The 22,814-nt window shown below is 35.4% G+C and overlaps 2 protein-coding genes across 2 annotated transcripts in view; one reads left to right on the top strand and one right to left on the bottom strand.

The window, feature by feature from the left end:
* Positions 1-22,814, top strand: part of LOC108731734 (Smg6 nonsense mediated mRNA decay factor) — a 98,816-nt gene that overhangs the window by 15,582 nt on the left and 60,420 nt on the right. Inside the window, exon 17 of the mRNA XM_018462219.1 lies at positions 7,506-7,651. Within this exon, the coding sequence (XP_018317721.1) occupies positions 7,506-7,651 (146 nt within the window). The remainder of the gene's footprint in view (positions 1-7,505; positions 7,652-22,814) is intronic.
* On the bottom strand, positions 3,526-4,520 carry LOC108731735 (uncharacterized). Its single transcript, XM_018462221.1, has 4 exons — positions 4,261-4,520; positions 4,056-4,178; positions 3,867-3,957; positions 3,526-3,669 (listed from the first exon to the last, which is right to left on the bottom strand). The coding sequence occupies exons 1-4, from the start codon at positions 4,518-4,520 to the stop codon at positions 3,526-3,528; spliced, it is 618 nt and encodes a 205-aa protein (XP_018317723.1).

Genomic DNA, 22,814 nt, shown 5'->3' with positions numbered 1-22,814 from the left:
GACCATGATCTATCGTACACGGCGGAATGCCCCGTTATGCGTTAAAGTGCAAACTTGTTAGTCATAGAGCCTGTCCGTCGATGTCGATGGGACAAACACGGGCTGCCGAAGGGGCTCCTTAATGTTGGCGTTGCATAGCAGGGTATCGCTTCGTATCAGGGCGTGTAGCCTACATACATAGGATAGATAGTTACCGACAATTTGGTTAAGCGGCTCGATTACAGTGATTCGTAATCTTATTTTGACAAAGAAAATAAATCTGCTTAAATGCAACGACATCGCAATGGTCCTTAAGCGAACTTAACTAAAGGATCCTTGTACCTTCCTCGATCATGACCATGATTATGATCCATGTCCAGATAATTCTAGTTCAAACCAGTACCTTTAAAGACAGTATTAAATTAGACTTTGGAATTATTATATTATTAACAGTATGACATTTACTGATTATTTATTATAGTTTTTATATTTTGACTTGCGTTCTATTAATTATATGCTAATTCTTACATTTCACATAAATTAATTATTTTTTTCTTTGAATTTTTGCATAAAAGTGAAGTAGAGTTTTTTGATGTAATTTTTTAAATGAAATTATTTTAATTTTGTTTAAAATAAAAGTTTTTCGAGATGTAACTGAAAAAGTCATCTCGTAAATCTTGCGATAATGTTTTCATAGCACAGCGATTTCAATGCTGTGTCATATCGATAACGCTTATTTTGTTTCTTGCTTGCGAGAGCAGTTGCCTTACTAATACAACAGATTTAATAAATGAATTTTTTTCTAGCGTATGATAATTGTATTCTTAGCGTATATCAAAAAGCCGTTAGTTAATCGACCAGCGTCGCTACTTCGGAGCTTTCATGGATTGATCGCGATCGATCCACTGTAAGATTATCATCGTTATCTCTACGATCGATTGGTCGCAGATACGATTCTTAGTTGCCGTGCATTATTCCGAACGAGGCCGTTCGATCTGCCGCGAGAGTTGTAAAGCAAGATAAAGAAATCGATGATCACGGAGTTACGAGCAGATCCGATCCCATAATGTATCTGGCTAAGTGGTATTAACGCTATACAGATTTACGATTATGCTTGAGTAATATGAAAATTACTAGTTACTCGCATCCGTTCATCTTCGTGTCAGTAGCGTCTATTATGCTGACATCGTATTAAAAATAAATTTGTGTTTAAACGCTTACACATTACTTTTTTTTACTGTTAAATTTTTAGTATGGAAATGTTTTAATATGTATTACAATAAAAATATTTGTGATTTATGTATAGTATTTATTGATATCTAGATGGAATTATCTAGATAATTTAGATGAAATGGCTTCATATTATCTTCATTTATATCTTACATAAAAAGTGTAATCTTTTTTCAAATTATTTAACAATAAGATCTAATTATCTAGATACAGATGAAGATAAGATATATTCTAATAAAGATAAGATGAAACCATTTAATCTTGATTATCTAGATAATTTCATCTAGATGCCAGAAAAAATTGTAATTATATATAATTTTCTGTAACATTAAAAGTTTTGTTTGTAATACATAATTTCAATTTTTCCAAAAATGAAAAAATATTTTTGAAATTATTTATATTTATCTAAGAGCATCTCGTAAAATATCTTGCTTTTCTTTTAATTTTCCATAATGAAAGCATTTATACAAATTATTATTTAGTATTAATGAACTCGGAGCAGCGGTTGAATATGATAATTGTAGAGAGAGAGAGAGTTGAATTTAAAATTAAATAAAATAGTTTGAGTGTTTCAAGCGCGAAGAGAGGAATGAAGTAATTCTGATTTAATTCCAGTCTCGTGTAAAAAATTGAAGAAAATATTTGATGCAAATTGTTCCCCTAGTTTAATTCTTACGAGAACCTTTTGTCAAATATAAAAGATAATATATTGGACATTGTAACATTTTGTTAGTCGATTTTCAAATTACGATGACGAAGTCGTATCTTCAAGCGCTGCCAAAGAGGTGGCATGCTTGCACAGAATTGCACTTCGCCTTGTCACGTTTTACACTCTCGTTCGAGACCGGGGCATCATCGGCACCGGTAATGGCGCGAATAAATACGGACGATTATACTACGTGATGTGGGATGGTAGCGTACCAACTTGATTTCAGTCGGCGGCTAACGGTCTTTTTCGACGATCGAACAACGAAGCGGGCAAACGAGCGTGTGAGTGCGCCTTGATCCGCGCCGCTGGCCGCGCTTAGAGGTGTCCGATTTCAGCAGCCGCGTTTATCGCTCGCGGCATGTAGACGCGATGGGAATGGTGCCTCTTCGGCATTCTCTACCCTCGAAAGAAACACCAGGCTTACGATCGAGGCCTATCAGCGACTGTCGTATCTCTGTAGAGTTCGATATTTTGCCTCTTCGGCCGAGGGACGCGATCCGGGTGATTCATTACGCAAAGAAGCCACGGGAGCCGAAGGGGTTAAGCGATTATTTAGCCATTCTTCGGAGTTTAATCGAGAGTACGTAATAACGGTACGTTGGCATAGAACGGTGCAACTTGGCGCTCTCTTTCTCTCTCCTTCTATCTTTCTATGTAGCGAAGTGGCACGTTCTCGGCTACCATTCATTCAGCCTGTTGAAAGATACACTAGCTTATTGGAATCAATCTCATGAAATATAATGATTTGCAAAATCAACCGTGATTTTTGAACAATTTTAAAAATTATTTAGATATTTACCGAATAATTTCTCGAGAACAAAATTGAATGAACTTATCGAACATTTTTTCGTCTTCCAAAACAACTATAAATTTCTTTAAAATAGTTCAAAATATATGGATAAAGTAAATAGAAGTAAAAAAAATAATGGAACATGAGCTATACAGTTATATAGCATAATTTTCTTACGTTGTAAAAATTGAGATATCATATATAAATGACATTGATACAGAATATAGACAATATGTTGTATGCGCGATGAGATGTGGATTTAAATGTATAGACTTAATTTTTAAATTAACTCAGTGTTAGTTTTATTATTGTTATAATACTGACATGAGATAAAGTACGAAGAAAAATTCTATACCCAATTTTATTACGCTAAAGACGTATTATTAATTATGTATGTTACTTCGATGTAATGGCATCATTACTGGAAGGAACGTAGCACCGTAAAATAAGACATCATTGTTTTCAAAACCTTTAGAAGATAAAGATTCACTGTTACATAATCTTTTTATAATTTTATCTCCAAAGTTATATAAAGAATCGATATCATTAGAGACCACGCTGTGGTTTTTAAAGACCTATAATTTAAAAATAATAATGCAATTTTTTTTACTTACTGTACCAAAGCTTTCAATCGATAAAGTTATAATTTTGCCGGCAGTTATTCTGCACGGTGATATAGTTCTATTCATAATCAAAAGAAAAAGATTTTGACATCTTTTTGAAGTATAATACCAGTTTCCTCTGCAGCTGTGCAAAGCAAGGTTCGTGTATCATTCCAAATATAACAATTAATGATAAGACAGGAAAGCCTGCATTCTTACATAGATTCGCATGGAATAATACTGTAATCTAACAGAAACTGTGCTTGCCAGAACTGGAGAAAGATATGAACAAGTTGCGCAATATAAATAGCCATAGGTGCTGCTATCTCCCTAGCACCTTTGCCTAAATTCATTACCATCTGGAATACAAATTTAATTCTTTCTTTGAAGAAACTATCTTTGATTTTTTCGTTGCTGAAGTTATATCTGATATTCCGAAAATTGCGTTCGTTATTGAAAGTGTAACTATTGTGCTTATGAAATACGTATTAATTGTAATCGAATTATGAAATTTTTTATTTTCTATAAAATATAGAGTGTAAAGATTAATGCATACGTGTATACCGGTTATGCTTCCACCAATCATATTTAGATTAACGCTGATCAGAAATATCTTTGTATACGTAGACTCGATTAATTCCGCAAATCTAGAAAATCATGAATCTAAGCATGAATACAAGCAACACAGAGAATTGATATTATATTTTTAATCGATATTTATTGCACATTTTTTATTAATACGCACTTTATTGCTTGTAGATGTCTGCGCAAGCAATCTAGTGCCATCTTGTAATCATCGTCTTCTATTTTATTTCGCTTCAGATGAAAATTAATATCATTATTTTTACCAATTTCCTCTAGCATATGTCTGGAAGCGTACTAAAATGTTGGTGCAAGAAATACTCTTATCTTAGTTTATGACTGTTAGTTGTGAAACCTGATATTTTTACCCAATGATGGAGAACATTCCACAGGCATGCTGGATCAATATACAATATAAGGAGTCAACCGCGATTGTACTAAATACGTGAGCGAAGACAGCTAGATAACAGTGAATTGTTATTGGGTAGAAGTATTGGTCTATGTCCACACCGTACTCGACACGAAATGGCAACTTTGATGTAATTGTTTTTGTAGAATTTGTGATATCGGTTTCTAAGAGCGTCAGGATGACTGGTTTGAGCAAGTAAAAAACTTGTGTCATATGCATGAAAACTAGAAAAAATAATACATATTATATTAGTGAAATATTTTCACTAATATATATTAATACATTTTTATGACCTCTTAAAATTCTTCCTTGGTTTAAAAACGTTTGCTTCGAATTACCAAGAACATCTTTTTTATAATAAATACTTAGAGCAACTTTTAAAATTTAAAAAGAATAAATGAAAAATTCAAGAAGTTATAACAAAACGGAAATAAAAAATGTACAGTTATATAGATCAATGAGTACGCATATTTAAAAAGTACACCTTACACGTTTTCTATGATGTACCTGCATAAGATATCGATAGATATTGTCCGTATTCAGTGTGACGTTGCAGAATAGACCTTTCTACATCTGTATTTAACGACAGCCAATCTTCCTCTATTATTTTAAGACAAGACTTTATCTATGTAATATACGTTTGCATATTTTTTATTATACTAATGATTTAAAGAAGAAACAGTTTAATTACGTCACGGTAACATTGAATTTGCTAAAATTATTACTTACATTTTTGTCAAACATTAAACTCGCTATTTTATAACTGAATATTATACTGATCATCACTGCTGTTATACTTTCTATTATCTCATTGATATTTAAGGCAATTAATACATACATTAACTATATTAGGATCAATATTGTGCAACATTAATTCATCAAAGTTTTTATTAAAGGAAAAAAATTATAATGACTAATTTGAGGACATAAATATAATTTATCGTGAATTGTTTTCTCGTAAGTGTTTTACCTGGGGTATCAGAATACTAGAGCAGAATATAAATGTTGGTATAAAGTGTATGTATCTGTCGCGGAGACTTCGATACGGCCATATGCCTGATATAGTCATATAGGTTCTAAGAACAAGATAGTATCGACTTTTCCAAATGTCTTTCTTGTCAGTCATTTTGCGAGACACTAATATTACGTCTATCAACAATTCCTTTGTCCGTGCGGTGAATTACAGAAGCTTACTTATTGATTCCTTCTGACACAGCAAAAATAGCACAGAAATTACACTTGAGAATAAGCGCGCAATTATTTATGACAGTAAACCCTTTCCCTCTCGCGTTTCTAAAGTCCTTTTATCATTTCTCTTTGAAGATCGAATTAATTTTACTTTCCTGTAACAGTACTGCGTAACATTTATCAAACCATATTTTAAACGTAACATATAAAGAGTGCATCGAATAGTCTTATTCCTTTTGATTTTAGAAAAGTTTTTATATATATATATATATACACTTATATATTTTTAAACAATTGGAAAAAAGAAATAGAAATAATTGTAAGAATGTCTAAAATCTATAAAATATCGGATTTAAATGAAATTGATTTGTGATAAGGACAGAAATATGAATTCTAAAATTTCATATTTATTATAGGTAGAAGAAGTAAAGAAAAGGCAACAAAAGAATTTTGTTACCTTCATGTAGATGGAAAGAACGATTTTGCTGAAATATCTAAAAATTTAGCTAGATACAGATCTGAAAATAATTTGAACCATCTAATAATTACGTAATAATCTTAAGCATAATGAGCAATGCTGCAAAAAGTTTTGACATTTTAGCAACCAATTTGAGCGTCCTACATAATTGTTTTGATGGCCCAACAAAACTATTTTTAGATCTATATTTAACTTATACATATTTAGATACTTCAGCAAAATCATCTTTTCCATATATTACAAATATTGAAAAATGGTCTACATAGTGAATTCATTGTAATTAAGATAACTAGAAAAAAATTAGAATAAATGAAATATTTAAATAAATTCTTTCTAATTGCAGTCATTATAAAAGGTTCAATTAAAAAATTTTTGGCAATATTAAAAGTAGATATTTGATTTTTATTTAAAAATTTCTGCGTTTAAGACTGAAAACTGTTAGGTAGGACAATATGATGAGAGGAATTGAAAAGGATTGAAAGTAGGTTGCGTGTCACGAATACTCCGAATTACAAGCGCAGCGCGGGTGAGAAATCAAGTGAGACGTTACACAGATTTAATACATTGTTTGCATACATATACAATATATATATATGTATATATATAAATATATTTATATATACATATATAACAATTTATATATATATGTATATGTATGTATGTAGACAGTACGCCACGCGAAAAGAGGCTGTGGGAAAGATAGCGTCCGCTATGCGAGATCTCCCGTTGCCGTGTTTATGAGGATGCCCCCTTGGCGGCTCTAGACCTCGCGGCCAACCTTCGTCCTCCTTTATCACCGGTCTCGGATTAACCGCCGTCGTGGGTCGCAGATTCGCCGATTTCGATCTAAACTCGATTACTTAGAGATGGATCGATTAACGAGATATTTACTAACGTTGAGAAACATTTTCCATGCCATTAATCGTTCCCATTGTGCGTTTTCAAAGATGAAGGAAAATGGACAGTATTTTGAATTACTTGTCACACTTGAAATATTGTTATTGATGTTTCAATATATTAATTGGAAATGATTGATTTTATACATCAAAGAGTATATATTTATAAATTTCTCTAGGAACTCTGTAATTACCAAAATATGTAAGATTTTAACGAATATTGTTAAGTGATATCAAACTTATATTGTTATTTTGAACTATATATAAATACATGTAAATGTATTTTATTGCTTAAAGCGAACAAACGTTGTTTATTAATAGTCTAAAATTGTCACCATTCAATATCGGACTGTTTACATATATATATATCAATAATGCTTAACATTAAAATTTAACTTATTGATAATAATAGGTTAAATAAATAGAAATTTAACTGTAAGATGTGCTGTAACAAAAAAAATTTATTTATTTAACTTCTCCATTATTCTTTCTTATTCGATTTTTAGTCAATTGGCTTCCTCAAAATTGATATTTTAAATAAAGTAGTAAGGTAGATTTAATAATAGTCAGGTTGATTTACTTTTTGATGTTACAAAATACAAACGTTGTAAGAATACAAAAAAAATTATATTCTTTTTTCAGAATGGAGACTTTTCAAGAAGCCGGTGTTCAAATGCTGAAGGAATTCAGAGCTTTGTTGCAGCACTCGCCACTACCGCTTCCTGGTACTCGTTTACTTCAGCTCTTGGCGCTGAACATGTTCGCAATTGAGACCACGCAGCTGAAGGGTAAGTCGAAATGTTAGAACTCTTTGTATATACCTTTTAATATTGCGAATAATCTTGCTTATATTTATAAAACATTGTGATATACTAATTATACGAATATGTACAAATGTTTTAATTATTATAAGGAGAAATGCCATTTTCAATTAAAGCAGGTCTTGGGGCTTAATAATATTCATATGTAATTATACAAATGCAATTAACATTTTTGCCATTTGGAATTCCTCCTCTTATTTGTGTTTAAATGTTTCTTGATCTATTTCACTTAATACTGTTTATCTCACGTGATCTGAAAAACATGTTCTTCCATATATGTATACTGGTTATTGCGATTAATATCATCACACGCCTTGGTGATCGAATTGGTAGGACGTCCACATGGAATTCAGGAGTTCTCAAATCCGAGTTCTCAAATTCCGATTGAAATATTATATAATATTTTTCGTAATAGGTTATCTTTTTAAAATGCCGTAGTTTATGCCGAGAACGACAAAAAATTTGTTTTAAGATTTCAATTTTGAAATTTTTTGTCATTCTCGGTATAAACCACCTCGGTATTCCACCTCACAAACACGTATTAATGTGTATACTTTAATCCTGGAAAAGGATTTTCGAATCTGTGAAAGAGAAAAAAGTATTTGTTATACAAAAATTACAATTTAATCGGCAATACAGACGGTTTTAGGATCCCCTTAACATGCACTTTTTCAAATAGGAATAGCACTAAGTGATTAGTGAGCGTTTATTTTAGATATACCCTGTATACATATATATAAAATTTGAAATACATTAATCGGTCAGAAATCTATTAATTATAGTATATTAATTAAAAGGTTTATTAAATATCTCATATGTGTTGAGATTAAGAAATTTTTTGTTGCGATTTTGCTAGGATCAGTGTCATGAGATGCATTCTGTTGGGATGACTCGTTTTCCGCTTTAGCTTGTCATCGACAAGACCAACTGGTGATATGAATATATGTCCGAAGGTATATCCGGTTCGGGTAGATGTTTTCTTTCTTCGACAATGACTCATGGCTGCTCGTCCAAGAGAGCACGAGCATCATGACAGCAACGAGCGTTCCCCGAGTTTTTGCACCTGCGTGCAGGTGCTAGTCCTATATAATTATCACTAATTTCTATACGAGAGCGAAACCCCCCTCGCTTGAGGTTTCTTCTCTTCTCAGAATGGAACCTAGCCTGAGTCATCAAGGCACGTTCTATCTCTTGCTGCTCTATTTCCGAGATAAAACTGTCCGCTCGAATCCTTTGCACCTGCTCGGACGCTTTTTCGCCCGAGTTTGCGCAAAGTTGCCCCTCAAATAGTTGATATTTTTTATCGCGATGATAACGTAAATTTAGTAATATCGCCTTTTTGGTTTCGGAGGATAAATTGATCTTTAAGCCACGAAGTAATAGAGAAGAATATATATTTGCATTTTGAGACACGTTGAATTCATAATATTTATTATATTATATAGACTTTAAATTGTTGTTATTGGCTTTTATCCTTTTGAGTACTTGTAATAATTTTTAGGATGAATTTGATAGATTTAATAAATTGAAATTTTGATAGAGATTATGTGGATGCCTACGAATAACTTAGATAATAAATGAAAAAAAATTATAAATCGCAAATCCATTTACCAATATCGATAGTAGGGAATAATAAAGATTTTATGGCCGAAGAAAAGTTAGCTTAGAATGAATGCAAATTCCGAGCGATATTATGGTGTTTTAGTATTTGAATTTTTAAGCAGACGTTACCATCACGTGCGCACTACACCTGCAACGTTGCAATATTGCACGTGCGTTAATCTCTAGTGGCTTTCTTCTAGCGTATAAGCTTCGCGGTTGAATACTTCGGATGACAGTAATGACGGTCATGCATGAAATTTTCCGCGGACACAAGAATAGAGTATAGCTTGAGAATAAACTCATAACTTGTATCGATTATTTCGATCAAAAAGGGAAAACATTCTCTGCGTTTGTATAAGTCCCTGTATACCTGAGTGGATTTATTTATTAATGCACGAAATGAAGTTTTGAAAAAAAAAAAACAGTAAATATATCTATAGAAACGTAAATCTATGTAATTCTGTGTACGCACGTATTGATAATGCTGTTGCAAATTACTTCCGCATAAATCATACACTGTTAAAAATATTATGAAATTTAATGTACTTTTAAGTTACGCAAGTTAAATTTAATTTAAAGGCATTATGGTTACAAATACATTAAATGTAACCGAAAAGTATATTTGTATATATGCATGAAATTTAGTGTACTTTTCATAAAATTTTATGAAATTCATTATACTTTCCATAAAATTTTATGTAAATTTGCGTGAAATTTAATGCATATGAATATTAAATTTAAGTTACTTGTTACTTCATTTTCATTGACAACATTAAATGTTTTTAATGTACTTGTTTGAAATTTGTTTCCGTTATATGTACATAAACTTTTTTTTTAACAATGTAGATTTAATTTGAAATATAATGCAAGAAATATTACTCAATCGACAATTTTTTACGTATTTAAAACATTTTTGAAAACGTTCGCATGATATGACATAAATGAATATTTAGACAGATCGATAAAACATGTCCCGTTTCTTGTCGGCTTAATTGCATACCTTCCTGTCTATCGAGAATCTTTTTGATGACCTTGTCTTCGTCATAACGATGATCCTTCACCAGCCAGTCAATAATTGAAAAATCGTAAACACTGTCGGTAATGGACCATTGAGTTTATGCAACCGTGTCGACACTGTCTGCGGTTGTCTGTCAAGGAACGTCAGGTCCCGCCTTCATCATCCTTAAACCGCCACGACATCCCTGAGGTTTGCTCCCCCGAATCGGCTTTCTTTCTTCACGTATGGAGGCGAACATATGGCATTCTGTCTCTATGACGTCTTATTTTATATATGAAAAGCACGATAAAGATGTAACGCAAAAATTACGTTGAAGGAGAATGAAAAATATTCGAAAATTTTTTTAATTTACGTAAATGACTTGTTTCTTAATTTTTTATCAATTACTGTTAACATCCTTTGATACAGTTATTTGATTAATTCATCTCTTTAAGCGTGGTAATTCCACGATAAATATAATTGACGCGTTTAAGCGAAATCGGAAGCAGAGGAAGTGAATGATTCGATCTCGGATTGACTATTTCACCGCGAGAAGATTGCTCCATCGAAAGAGGTAAACGACCTTCATCCGCGAGTATATACCTATATCGAAATGGGATCCAATTACCAATCAAGCACAGGATCTAAGAAACCATCCTTGCCGGTGGATTATAGGATAGTCACTCCCGTAATCGTCGCCTTCGACGTTTCATTCGTCTTTCGATTGCGGCTCACTCTCGCCCTCTTGCTCTACACCTACCTCGTCGACGATTTATCCTCTCGCGCGAATATGTTCCCTTGACCGTGTGATGCGTGCTTTCTTTCGCGTTTATATTACGTACATTAGGCATCGTCGACAGAAATCTTTCTTACTTGCACGTTCGATTTTTTAAATGATATTACAAATGTTATCTGTACGATTCTCAGAATATATGTATCGGAAAACGCCGCTAGATTATTTCATGCGGGCAACACGGTACACGCGTATGCGGGGAACGAATGCAGAGCCGGGAGACCCCGGGGCCACCCGAAGAATCGCATAAAGCCAAGGCTAATGTCCCTAATGTCTATAATCTTGGATCATCTGCATCCGAGCTACGGCCTGGCTTGGTCTCGCGTATCTTAAATCCTTCCACGTACTACTACCTGCCCTACTGGAACACCTATAAATATGGGTACACATTCTCTTTCCCGCCTACCGCGTATTGGTGTTATTAAATTGTTTCATTGTTTTATCTCTTTCATTCTTTTTCCGTTTTATACTAGATTGGTCACGCTTCCGTTGTAGGTTTGCACGGTATAATCGAAATTTTCGGTTTGACCATTTAGGTATACAGGACGGTCCGTTTCAATTAACTAGAATATCTGAAAATTCTTAAGTTTAAGGTAAAAATGTTTTAGACAAAAATGGCTCAGTTATTAAGGGGAAAGAAGATGATGACCTTGATTGACATGTTTTCAAGCTTATCTTTTCTTTATCTCAAACTTAATTGCTTTAAGATAGTGCAGATTAACTTAAGCGTTGATCTATTAACTTTCAAGCATCATAACTTGTAAAATATTTAATGAAAAAGTACTTTGTTATAGTGTTTTGAAAACTTCTTGAAGTCAGCTATATGAATATGAAGTAAAAAATGAGTTTCGATTAAAAAAATTTTTAATCTTAATCTGACCTTAAAGCTATCTTCTCTAAGATCATCATCTTCTTTGCCCCTAATATTTAAGCAACTTTCATTTGAAACATTTTTGTCTTAAACTTAAAGATTTTGAAATATTCTAGTGAATTGATTAAAATGGACTATACTTCGTTTCGAAGAGATCCTTTGAAGAAAATATATTATCTTACAAAAAATAATAAAATGAAATTCTTGAACACTGTTAAGTTGTTTCAATCTGCCTTATCTTAAATAGTCTTTGAAATTTAAATGATTATTTAGTGTGTATCTCAATGCTCTCTGTCGAGGACGAATATGGAATCAGAGCAGATTTAGGTCTGCTTTCATTCCATATTCGTCCTCGATAGAGAGCATTGAGATACACACTAAATAATCATTTAAATTTCAAAGACTATTTAAGATAAGGCAGATTGAAACAACTTAACAGTGTTCAAGAATTTCATTTTATTATTTTTTGTAAGATAATATATTTTCTTCAAAGGATCTCTTCGAAACGAAGTATATTAAATGCTATCATATCACGGATTTAGGAATCGCCGTGCAATTTCCGATAAAGAAAATGTGATACGCCAAGCGCGCGTGCCCGAATCTGAAGTTATTTTACTGGACGAAGTTTCGCAGATGGGGAACCGTGGGCACGGCGAAGGGAATCGCTTCTCGGAAAGTCGTACCGAGCCGAGCGGGAGAGGCTCGTTGGCATAAATTATCGAAAAGTACAGCCCTCGAAAATCCAGCTCTTCCCTCGTGTGTGCGCACTCGCCTTCGAAATTGCCTCCCTAAAATATGAGAATTATTGCCCGTGGCTTCGTTCTGTCTCGCTCGCGACTTGTATTACTTCTGTGTTTCTTATTTTTCAAACATCCTTTCTTTCTACGGCAGGCATCCACGTATCGGCATTGCTATCACGAGAGCGAGAGAGAATCTCGCGTTTCGCTGCTGCACCACCATGGTCACGAATGCGCGCACCGCGTGCGCCGTTTGTTTTGATCTTTTATCGCACTTAAGAAAATATTTCTTCGCACGGCCAATTCGTAAGAGTAAATCAGCTGGCAAAAAACGAGCCTTTCAATATCTCTCCTTTCTTCTTCCTCGAGCTCTCCGCGCAGTGCGTACGTGCGTGCGTGCGCGCGTCCACGCCTGCGTGCAATCCTTTCGCGTGGCCAGTTGCGGTTCATTGACCTTTGAACTTTCTAACCGCCTGGAGACGACCACGGTGTCCGAATATCGTCCTGTCATTGTGCCTCGATATGGGTCCTGTCGTCTGACACGTCGCGTCATCCTGAGAGCCGAATTAATTCAGTCAGCTCGCTGAACAATATTCAGGTTGTCGGAAATTGCATTTTCACGTCAAATATTCCCTGTCGCATTAGTAAGAAATGATATTTCATTCTTTTTGTGTTTTCTATTTTTTATTATATCAATGATTATAATAAAAATATATTTTGTGTAAATGTACATATAGCAGGATGTTTAATTTTCTTCGTTTTTTTTAATCTTTAAATAAAATTCCAGATTGTCTAAAATTTTTTTGACCTGATCTTTTCTCAGGGAAAATATATAGCTTATTGTTAATTATTAATTAGGGGAATAATTATTCTAATGTGAAAAAGATTTTAAATAAATTAAATATAATAGAAGTTTTTCTAAATTTTTTTGCTTAAGAAATAAAAATTTATATATCAAATTTCCGAATTTTAAAAAATTATATAGAATATTATAGAAGAGATACAGAGTTATATGCTAACTCATAGCTTATAGCTTTTTAATAATTTCGGTCATTTTGACATCAGTGTGCGTGAAGGAAGAAATTATCGCGTGATACAAATCCTCGATTTTTGATGTTGTTGCTATACTTCGCTTCCGAGAAAATGTCAACCTTCGCGTAAGGATACTAAAAGTACCTTGCCTCCGGTTTCTTTGGCGAATTCTTGCCGCGGAGACGATCTCAAGACGGTCTTCGTGTTCCTTCGCAAGAGATCAGCGCTGAGCTGTTTTGCGAGTTTTTACGAGTTCATTTCCCGCAAATAATTTATAGTCTGGCAAGGACGATTAGCAGAACGAGGCTCTACTAATCTGCCCGGCAGCGATGCAAGAGGACGCGCGCAAATGCATCGCATTGTCGGTCATGCGTCTTTCTACAGTTGCGTCTAATGACTTCCTGCGATAGCGAACTAATGAAAACATTTCTTCGTACGCCCGTAACGGTACCTAATATTTTGAAAGTCTCTAAAATGCGTAAATTCGGCCTGGGGAATAACCGTGATTTAAGGATTAATGTAAAGTTTGTTTTTTTCAGCTGAACATTTTACACCGTTCATCTCTCCTCTTTTTCTCTCCAACATGAAGAGAAAAGGAGAAAAAACATGGAGAGAAAAGGAAGAGAAAGACGAATGGTACAAGAAGTTCAGTTGAAAAGAACAGACCAATGATATTTTACCATTTGTTTCCTCATGACGTCTTGCGAGAGTAGTACAAACCTGCTTGAAAAGATTGGCCTTCCTGAGAATTCGGCGGCAGGTGCAATAGGAGATCTTATTTCTCTGGAAACGATACGCTTGTCAGATCCAATGTCGCGGCATTTGTCATCTTTACACTTGCGTCGTGATATGGCTTCTCTCACGAAAATTGGCTGCTGCTTACGCGCGAGTCACCAGGGCACGAGACGTAAGTCGGAGGTTGCGCACCTCTGTTCGCCCGCGTTCTTGTACCGCACGTCGCCGGAGATAGATGAGGGACTCTATCTTCGGCGCGGAACCAGTTACGGCTTGACGAGCTGTGTGTTTCACGTAATGCCTCGCGATCTTATCGTCCTATTAATAATAAACCGCGAACGGCGTTACACGTCGCGCTCGCGGGAAGTGACCGGGTAGATGCTTGCCGCCGTTGCTGCTGGGTGCTTACCGTGGTCATTGCTTATTCGTAATCGGTTGGTCGCATTTCCCAGTCTCTCTCGATATTCGATCTTTAGGTATCAAGAGAATAAACTGGATTATCCCTACATTGCTTTTATATGCGAGCACGTTGATTGAAGACTTTCAGAAATTTTTAAAAAATATTTGGACAATTCGGTCCTTCTGATTTCTACACAGAAAGAACAATTTTACTAAAATATCTAAAAATTTAGATAGATCTGAAAATAATTTTGTTGGACTATCAAAATAATTATTAGCAATTAATTTGAGTCCTATATATTTATTTTTAGATCTGTATCTAGCTAAATCTTTAGATATTTCAGCAAAATTGTTCTTTCCGTGTACCAATGTAAATTAACTTTAATCTTTGTTAAGAATTAGAAAATGATAAAGAGTATATTAAACCGAAATTGCTTCAGGCCCTGATGAAATGAACTGCAATGTTTACACAATGTTGGCATTTAATATATCAAGACATGAAGATAACCCGCAAACCGCATAACTTCTTTGAAGGAAATATCCGTAGAAGCCTCAAAGTACTGATGTTAATCTACATTGAAGTACATAGAAATGGGCTTGAATGATAGTAGCGATAAAATGAAGTATTGATGTACGGCTTGGCCGTGTTTCCCTCATTGAATACACTGCATTATTCATATATTGCTTTTACATTAATCATAACTTGATGAATTTTTTGCGCTATTTCGATAGATTAGTTTTCAAGCATTCGTTTACTGATTATTTAATCGTTATGTTCTTTAACTCTTTTAATCTTAGAACGTTTATTATATTCAGAAAAAGTTAGTGATGTCGAAAATGGTAGTCTTCGACTGTGTGCATTTAAACGTAATATTTGCGATCTTAACATTTCTTCGAAAATGAAAGTTTCTTTTTGCGAGATGAATGGATGCTATTATTTAGTGTTATAAAAATATCGGTATAATTGATATAATTGTCGGTCAAGCATCGCCCGTGGATCAACATAGGAAGAATCGATTGCATGTCGATCTCCTTGTAAGAGAGAGTGCTTCCGCGGTTTGTATCAATAATCACTGATGATATCTTTCATTCCGTTCTTTGTTGCCTATTCTATTTGGCATTCCGAACCAGCGACTACATCGTTAAGCCATCTCGTTGCTTTCGGTCGTTTACGATCGCGAAAGCACGCGTTAATCCACGTCGACGCAAAGAGGCGCGGTTGACGGCCGGTTCCTCAGCCGGTCGTTCAGGATGTTTGCTTCAGGTATAACTCGTAAAAAAAATGAGCGGGTTTTTTCCGGGTAAATGCTGATCGTCCGGTAATGTTGACTTTATGTGAATTTAATCGATGGCTGAGAATAAAATCATTGAAATTGAGTCGAAGAAGTTAAATCGGATATACGATTCTTTCGTAGATGTAATAACAGTATTACAAGGAGGTGCATGGCTTGCCTTTTTTTATCTGAATTTAGCACGATGTCTCCTTTATCTCTGATAAAAGAGATTTATGTGCGCGACAGGGATAGCCAGAATTAATCGCAATCAGCGAGAAAGCCGGCTGGTGCGCGGCTTTTAAAGGAAAGTTTGCGGGTGGTTAATTAATTAGAATAACGGAGGTTTTGAGGTTTCTTCTCCAATTAAGCACGATGTGTGCTGCGTTCCGTTAGTTTCGCTAATTAGATTGGTTTTTTTTCGTGCGAATAGCAGTTTCTTTCTCTCTTCTTCTTCTTCTTTATTTGGGGAAGTATGTACAATGTACAAAAATGTTCGTCCTTGCCGCGCGAGCATAACATTCCTCATTCTGACGTTGTTGCAGCCAATTATGGACTTTTATAATTTTAAGCGAGTGGTTTTAACCTCATCCGAAGGTTCTCGGTTAAGAGCTTGCTTACCGACTATCATTCTTCCAGTGGTACACCAGTCCAAGTCATTAAGTGATAAACGTTCGACTCCCGCTGGTGGCCGAGACCTCTTCTCTTTGGGGCCGAACTCTCTGGGTACACACGCGGCTATATGAGTGGATGATCGATGCGCCGCGGTGCAAAAATTAATACCGTGCCATATTTTTACGCTTCTAGCAAATATAGCAGAAATCTGTCGATTGCATAGATCAGGTCTGTCCAATTTGAGCTTCGGAGCCAAAATGTAAAGCCATCGACACAAACAAATTCAATGTGGGTAAGATTTCGGGGACTGTAAAGTGTTGATATGCATCTGAGTGACGCTTATCAACACTTTACTCTCTGAAATTTTACGTTGAATTTTTTTTGCATCGATGGCTTTGCGTTTTGACTCCGGGGAGCTCGAATTGGACAGGCCTGGCGAAGATGATATCTAGACAAAAGAGACCTTTGGGACATCGTCAGCTGTTCACATATCGAATATTAATTTAATGGGTTTTCTATAATTTAAGCTTGAGAGTTAAGCCATAAGAAGTTGACTAATCATAGTCGCTTATTCTTTTCACATTCGACTGTAATTGATCAATTTCTTACGGCTTAAGACTTAAAGCTTGAGTAATGGCTTAGAATGTGTATAAATATTAGGCTAGGTCCACAACCTTGCTTTAAGAAGCCGTAAGCTTTAAGTTGTAAGCGACGATATATCGGCCACAGAACTTATGCTTTTAGGCCGTAAGAATTGCATTTTGTTTAATTCGCTTAAGTCTAACGGTTAAAGCCTAAAGATGGCGCAAAAACAGTTTAAAGACAAAAATTATTGTCACTTAATCTCTTTCGACTTATGACTTAAGGCTTCTTAAAACAAGGTTGTGGACCTATTCTTAAGCTAGTGACACGTAGAAAATAGTAAGCAATAAGATGTAAACAGTAAGCGAATTGACCAGTCATGAACACAAGGCAATAATATATTAAAAGCAAAAAAAAACTTTGTATCGCTTACTGCTGACGTTTTCCTTTGCGTTACTAGCTTTGTGCTTACTAAAAGCAATAAAATAGCAGGATTGGGAGAATCTGTTTTCCGGGAAACCCTTTTGCGTCCGCGGGAAAAGATACGGCCGTCCAATTTTGACGACGGTTTCTCGCGCGATTACGCGGTCCGGTTGTAACGGGCGAGTGCAGCGGCGGATTAATACGATAGCAGGGCGAAGAGCGCGACGGGGGCAGGTAGGAATTGCATGTTATAGGTAATTGGCAATTTCTGTAACGCGATCCCGCTACCACCTGTCCGACGGTCGGGATAATTTCGCTAGCGGGTGTTTGAGACTGTGGCTGCTGCTATTGCTGCAACGGCAACGGTCGGTGGGTGCACCGGTTATAGGCGCATCGCGCAAGGACGGAGAAAACTGCCGACCGACCGACAGATCGGTATTCCTCTCGACACACGTAATAACGCTAACACGTCTCGACGCGCCCGTGAATTTATGTAGGCACGCCGAGTGCTCTTCTCGAGCACCGGCCGCCAACCTCGGAGTACTCCGGGGTACTTCGGAACTCGCTCCTACTCCGCCGCGCGGAAGAATCTCCTCGAGAGCGGATACACGTGCGAGAAGCGATCTTTCTTAATCCTTTCGCCACTCTCCCCCCCTCCCCCCTCTCTCTTTCTCTCTCTCTTCCTCTTTCTCTAGCATCTTATAGGAACTTAGCATAATCACTGGAAACATACACACATCCCTACATCCTTATTAAAATTTTAATGAAGACTATCAGACGCGAAAATTCATTCTGTCTATCAAGAAGCAGACGTAACATAACAGATATTGAGACGGATATATATTACTTATGCATAATATATTTTAAAGCACTTTTGCGTATAGGTTCTCCTCATTACTTATACAGTCGTTGCTTTATGTCGCGTTAAAATTCACGTTATTTTAAATTTAAACTTCGAAATTAAGAATACTTTATATAAAGATATAATGTAACGCGCGGCGAATAGATCTTCCCATGTCCGGGGAAGAATTTATGAACACGATCGGAAGGAGTCGTTATTAGTCTCGCGTTTAACGTACACAGATTACCGAGAAAGAGGTAAGCGCTCTCCCAGACAACGGAGTCATCGCAGCCTTGTGTAATCTGTAACGACGGCTGTAATCTCCCTCTGCCGATCCCATTCAGCGCGCGCGGCACGCAAATAGATTGGCGCCTTGAAAAAATCTCTCAGTAATATCGGAGAAAAAACGTCATTACCAGCGAGGTCGTAATATCGAATGTGTGTTGCGCACTTTGGGTTTCTACGGAGGTGCAGAAACGCTGCCGTCGCCGGACGAAGCGAGCGGGCGAGTTCCGAGAGGGTGTTGGGGAGGCTCTCGCTCTCGCTGAGAGGGCTATTATTAAAATTGATGTTGCAATGGCAATAAGCGGAATTGCTGGGTATTAAATTAAATTATTTTAATGTGGCAGCAAGGGCGCGAGAGCGGCAAAGGGGGCGGAGGGGGTTGGATGGACGATCGCTCGGCGGAGGTGCGGCTTGTAATATCCACTGTGCGGACCGTAAGATTGAACGTACTGCAGCGTGGAAAGTGCAACAATTTTGTACATTTTGATACGCGGCGACCCTTACGACCCGTAACGACGCGACCTGTAGCGACGGTACTCGCGAACTCCAAAACATTTGAGAACCGTTTAATTTATTTCTTCAGTCTTCAGAAGTGACTAAAGTTTTATTTTTAATCTTTTATTCTTTTATTAAAGGAATTATATTGAGTGCGTTTAATAATAAAAACAGCTGTGTGTGGAACTATTGTAAGATTCTTTAATGTGAGATTGGTTCTTGTTCTTAGTTCTTCATTAAATCTAAATGTAAACATCAATTATCTTATAAAGAATTTTACAATAGTTGCAAAACTATTTTTTCTGTTGAACGCAGCCATTATCTTGTTTGTTTTTAAGTCTGTAGCTGAACTATAGTGTACACTTTTAGAACTTAAAGATATTTGGCGAAAGCGAGAAAGAGAGTTCTAGTGCAGTCTAGTGTAGGAATAAAAAAAACAGATCTGTCGTGTAAAGTTAAATAATAAAAAAAAATTGATAATAACATTTGGATAATCAAAATCTTACCGCGATATCTTACCGTCTTTTCTCGCATTTTCTTTTTCACTTTGCTCGCAACCAAACATTAATCGACGAAGAACAAACAGCCCGGTCGACTCGCCGATGTGTGCTCTTTGCGCACACAAGCTCCGCGAAGCGAAACGGATTCTCGCCTTGGGAGAGAGAGATCTTTTTCAGGAACGTGCACCGTTGAACATCGGCGACTAACTCCACCTCGGCGCCTGAACGCAGCCCTCTGTTTGCCCGAGAGGCGCGAATTACGACTCCCCAGTGTCAATATGTCAGCGCGGATATTTCATCCGGCGGCGGCACGCCTCTTTCGCGCCACTTTCGTGCGTGTTACATCGCACTTCGATACTTTTACGCTGACCGCCTCGCATAAACTTTGTTTGCCGCCTGCCTTCGCACTTTCCGTTTCTTCGGAACTCAATTTTCGAACTTTTCTACTTTTAACGTATTAAAATTACTCGGGAAATCTTGGAGAGAAAATCTAGTGATGGATCTTCGGTACGAAGCTATTGAACAAAGTAATAGCTACTAAATGTTGAATAAAATAATTCTAATTAAATGTTCGGTCAAATATAACCAAATAATTCTATATTTAATAATTTTACTTTTTTAAATATTTAGTAAGTATTATTAAACATAATAATATAATTTGTTAATACTTATCAATCGTTTGATAGTACTTACTAAATATTTAGAAAAATAAAATTATTTTTAGTTATATTAACCAAACATTTAATTAGAATTAATGTTAGATTGCTTCTGACTCTCAGTATTTAAAATGTGAATATTAAAAAATTCAAGCAAGTGAGAGCTCGGCAGATGGCTCGCTCAAGATGGCTCGAAGTGAGCTGAAACATTCGAAATTTATGTAAACATTAAAGGAAATACATGGATCTTTTTGTAAAAAAGATTACGCAATAATTACTGCGGAGCTACTTTCACTTGCTCGAATTTTTAAATATTCGCACTTTAATTAGAATTATTTCGCTTAACATTTGATAGTTGTTATCAGATTCTTTTTTCAGTGCAGGGTAAATTGGATAGCGGGGCATTTTGAATAAGGTTTGGCGTATACTTGTTATGAAAAACACTGCCAAAAATGTAAAGTGTGGTTTCATGAACACCGTGTTGGAACCATCAACTTTTTCAACATGTATATTATTTCAATAAAATAGAAAAAAATAGCGAAAAGTTTTGGATATATCAATCATTATGTTCTATAAATTGCCGCCATATTAAATTTGCTTCTCAAATTTTTTTTTCTATGAAAATCGCTGGATAAATTTGGATAGCTTTATTTCAACACAGCAGCGTATGTTGTATCTGATGTTACTGTCAATATGTGCATCAGTAGTGTACGTTTTGTATGTTTGATTGAATATATTAATACACACAATCCCCCTTAATTTGTTATACAATTAAAAAATTTCTATTAATCTATCCAAATTACCCTGCTTTATTTTATCTTCAAGTCCTATTTTATTTAGGTTTTTATTTATTTCTTAAAAGAATAATCAAACATTTTTATTGACTTGTTAATTAATTTCATCTTATTTTTTATTATTGACAGTAGTGATTAGCAGCAAAGATTATATTTCTTTTTATTTTTATCCGATTGTATTGAACTAATTATTCATCTCATCTCAAACGGATTCGATAACGACGGTACTTAAGAGAGGATGCTAGAAAGGATATCACAACTGCTGAAGTAGAAGAAGCTTCTTAATCTTGATGTCGTAATTTTGATGTTTGATGAATTCAACAAGGAACTTTAATAGAAGATTTATGTTTTGATTGATCTCAGACAAGTAGTCTGCTTAATTTGCTCGAATTTCTTGCTCCTTTGCGTATGTATGCCATTGTTACGCCCTTCACCGTCATTAAACGAACATGAAAGAAATAGCTTGAACGAATTACTGGGACGAATGGGATGCGACAGTCGATTGTGTTTCACATTAAGTGTGCAATGGTTAGTACAAAAGGACGGTCGAACGTTTGTCCACATAGTTCACATTTCTGTTCGTTTCTATCCTTTTATGTCCTATCCTTATGTTATCCATATACTATCGGTACGTGAATCGATTTCCGATCAGACAACTTCCACTCGCACGAACGATAAACTAAGATCTCGCGTAAGATCGCGACGTCATGAATTATTCCCTCGAATGACCGAAGTCGAGCAGATTTCAGGGACGACTTCGTCGTCTTGTTGAAAGGGGATTGAAGGACGCGAAACAGACGAGGGTGACGGATGAGATCGTTCTGCCCTACAAAACTCGTAGATGCTGATGGGAATCGATAATATCTGCTATCTATATTATCTGATGTTCGCTTTTTTTAATGTTTGAACGTTACAATTGATTTAAAATTAATCGAATAAAAAATATTCTTTAATTTTGTTCGCTAAAATCAGAATAGAAATAAGGAGTACTTTTCATATATATAAATTTAATTTCTAACTTTATATAAGAAAAAAAGATGAGTAGTTTTTTTAGATCAACGTTTTTCAACCTTTTTCAATTCGCGGTATATTAAATAACTAGCTAAATTTCTCGAGGTACATTAGTGCATACATTTCAGCGTTCAACGTTGTAGATCTTTTATCAGATATCACAATGTTCAGTTAACACGATGCTCAGAGATAAAAAGTAAAGTATTCTAAAGTTTTTATTTTTTATTTTATCGTTGTAGAAGTGATTTTATTGCAACGATTTCACAATTTTTAAAACATTTACTTCGTTCTTCATTCGTTTTTTATTCATGTAGATTATTAAAATAATCTATTGCTACCGATGAATAACGTTTATTTGATTTAAAAAGAGAAAGTTATAAGATTACACTTATTCTGGTATTTCATTATGCTACAGTTAGTCCTTCGATACTAATTGATTTCTAACGTCTATCGCTTTTCTGACTGATACACATATTCGAAGTTCATACTTT

Source organism: Mycetomoellerius zeteki, unplaced genomic scaffold (genome assembly GCF_001594055.1).
Source record: "Mycetomoellerius zeteki isolate Tzet28-1 unplaced genomic scaffold, Tzet1.0 scaffold135, whole genome shotgun sequence".
NCBI lineage: Eukaryota > Metazoa > Arthropoda > Insecta > Hymenoptera > Formicidae > Mycetomoellerius > Mycetomoellerius zeteki.
This window is presented reverse-complemented; position numbering and strand designations above follow the sequence as displayed.

Bases quoted from the DNA above. Each gene is read 5' to 3' on its own strand.
- LOC108731735 (XM_018462221.1), bottom strand. From the start codon at position 4,520: ATGCATATGACACAAGTTTTTTACTTGCTCAAACCAGTCATCCTGACG. The intron at 4,179-4,260 runs GTAAAAATATCA...GTACGCTTCCAG, and splicing joins GGAATGTTCTCCATCATTGG to ACATATGCTAGAGGAAATTG. The intron at 3,958-4,055 runs GTGCGTATTAAT...ATGATTTTCTAG, and splicing joins AGACATCTACAAGCAATAAA to ATTTGCGGAATTAATCGAGT.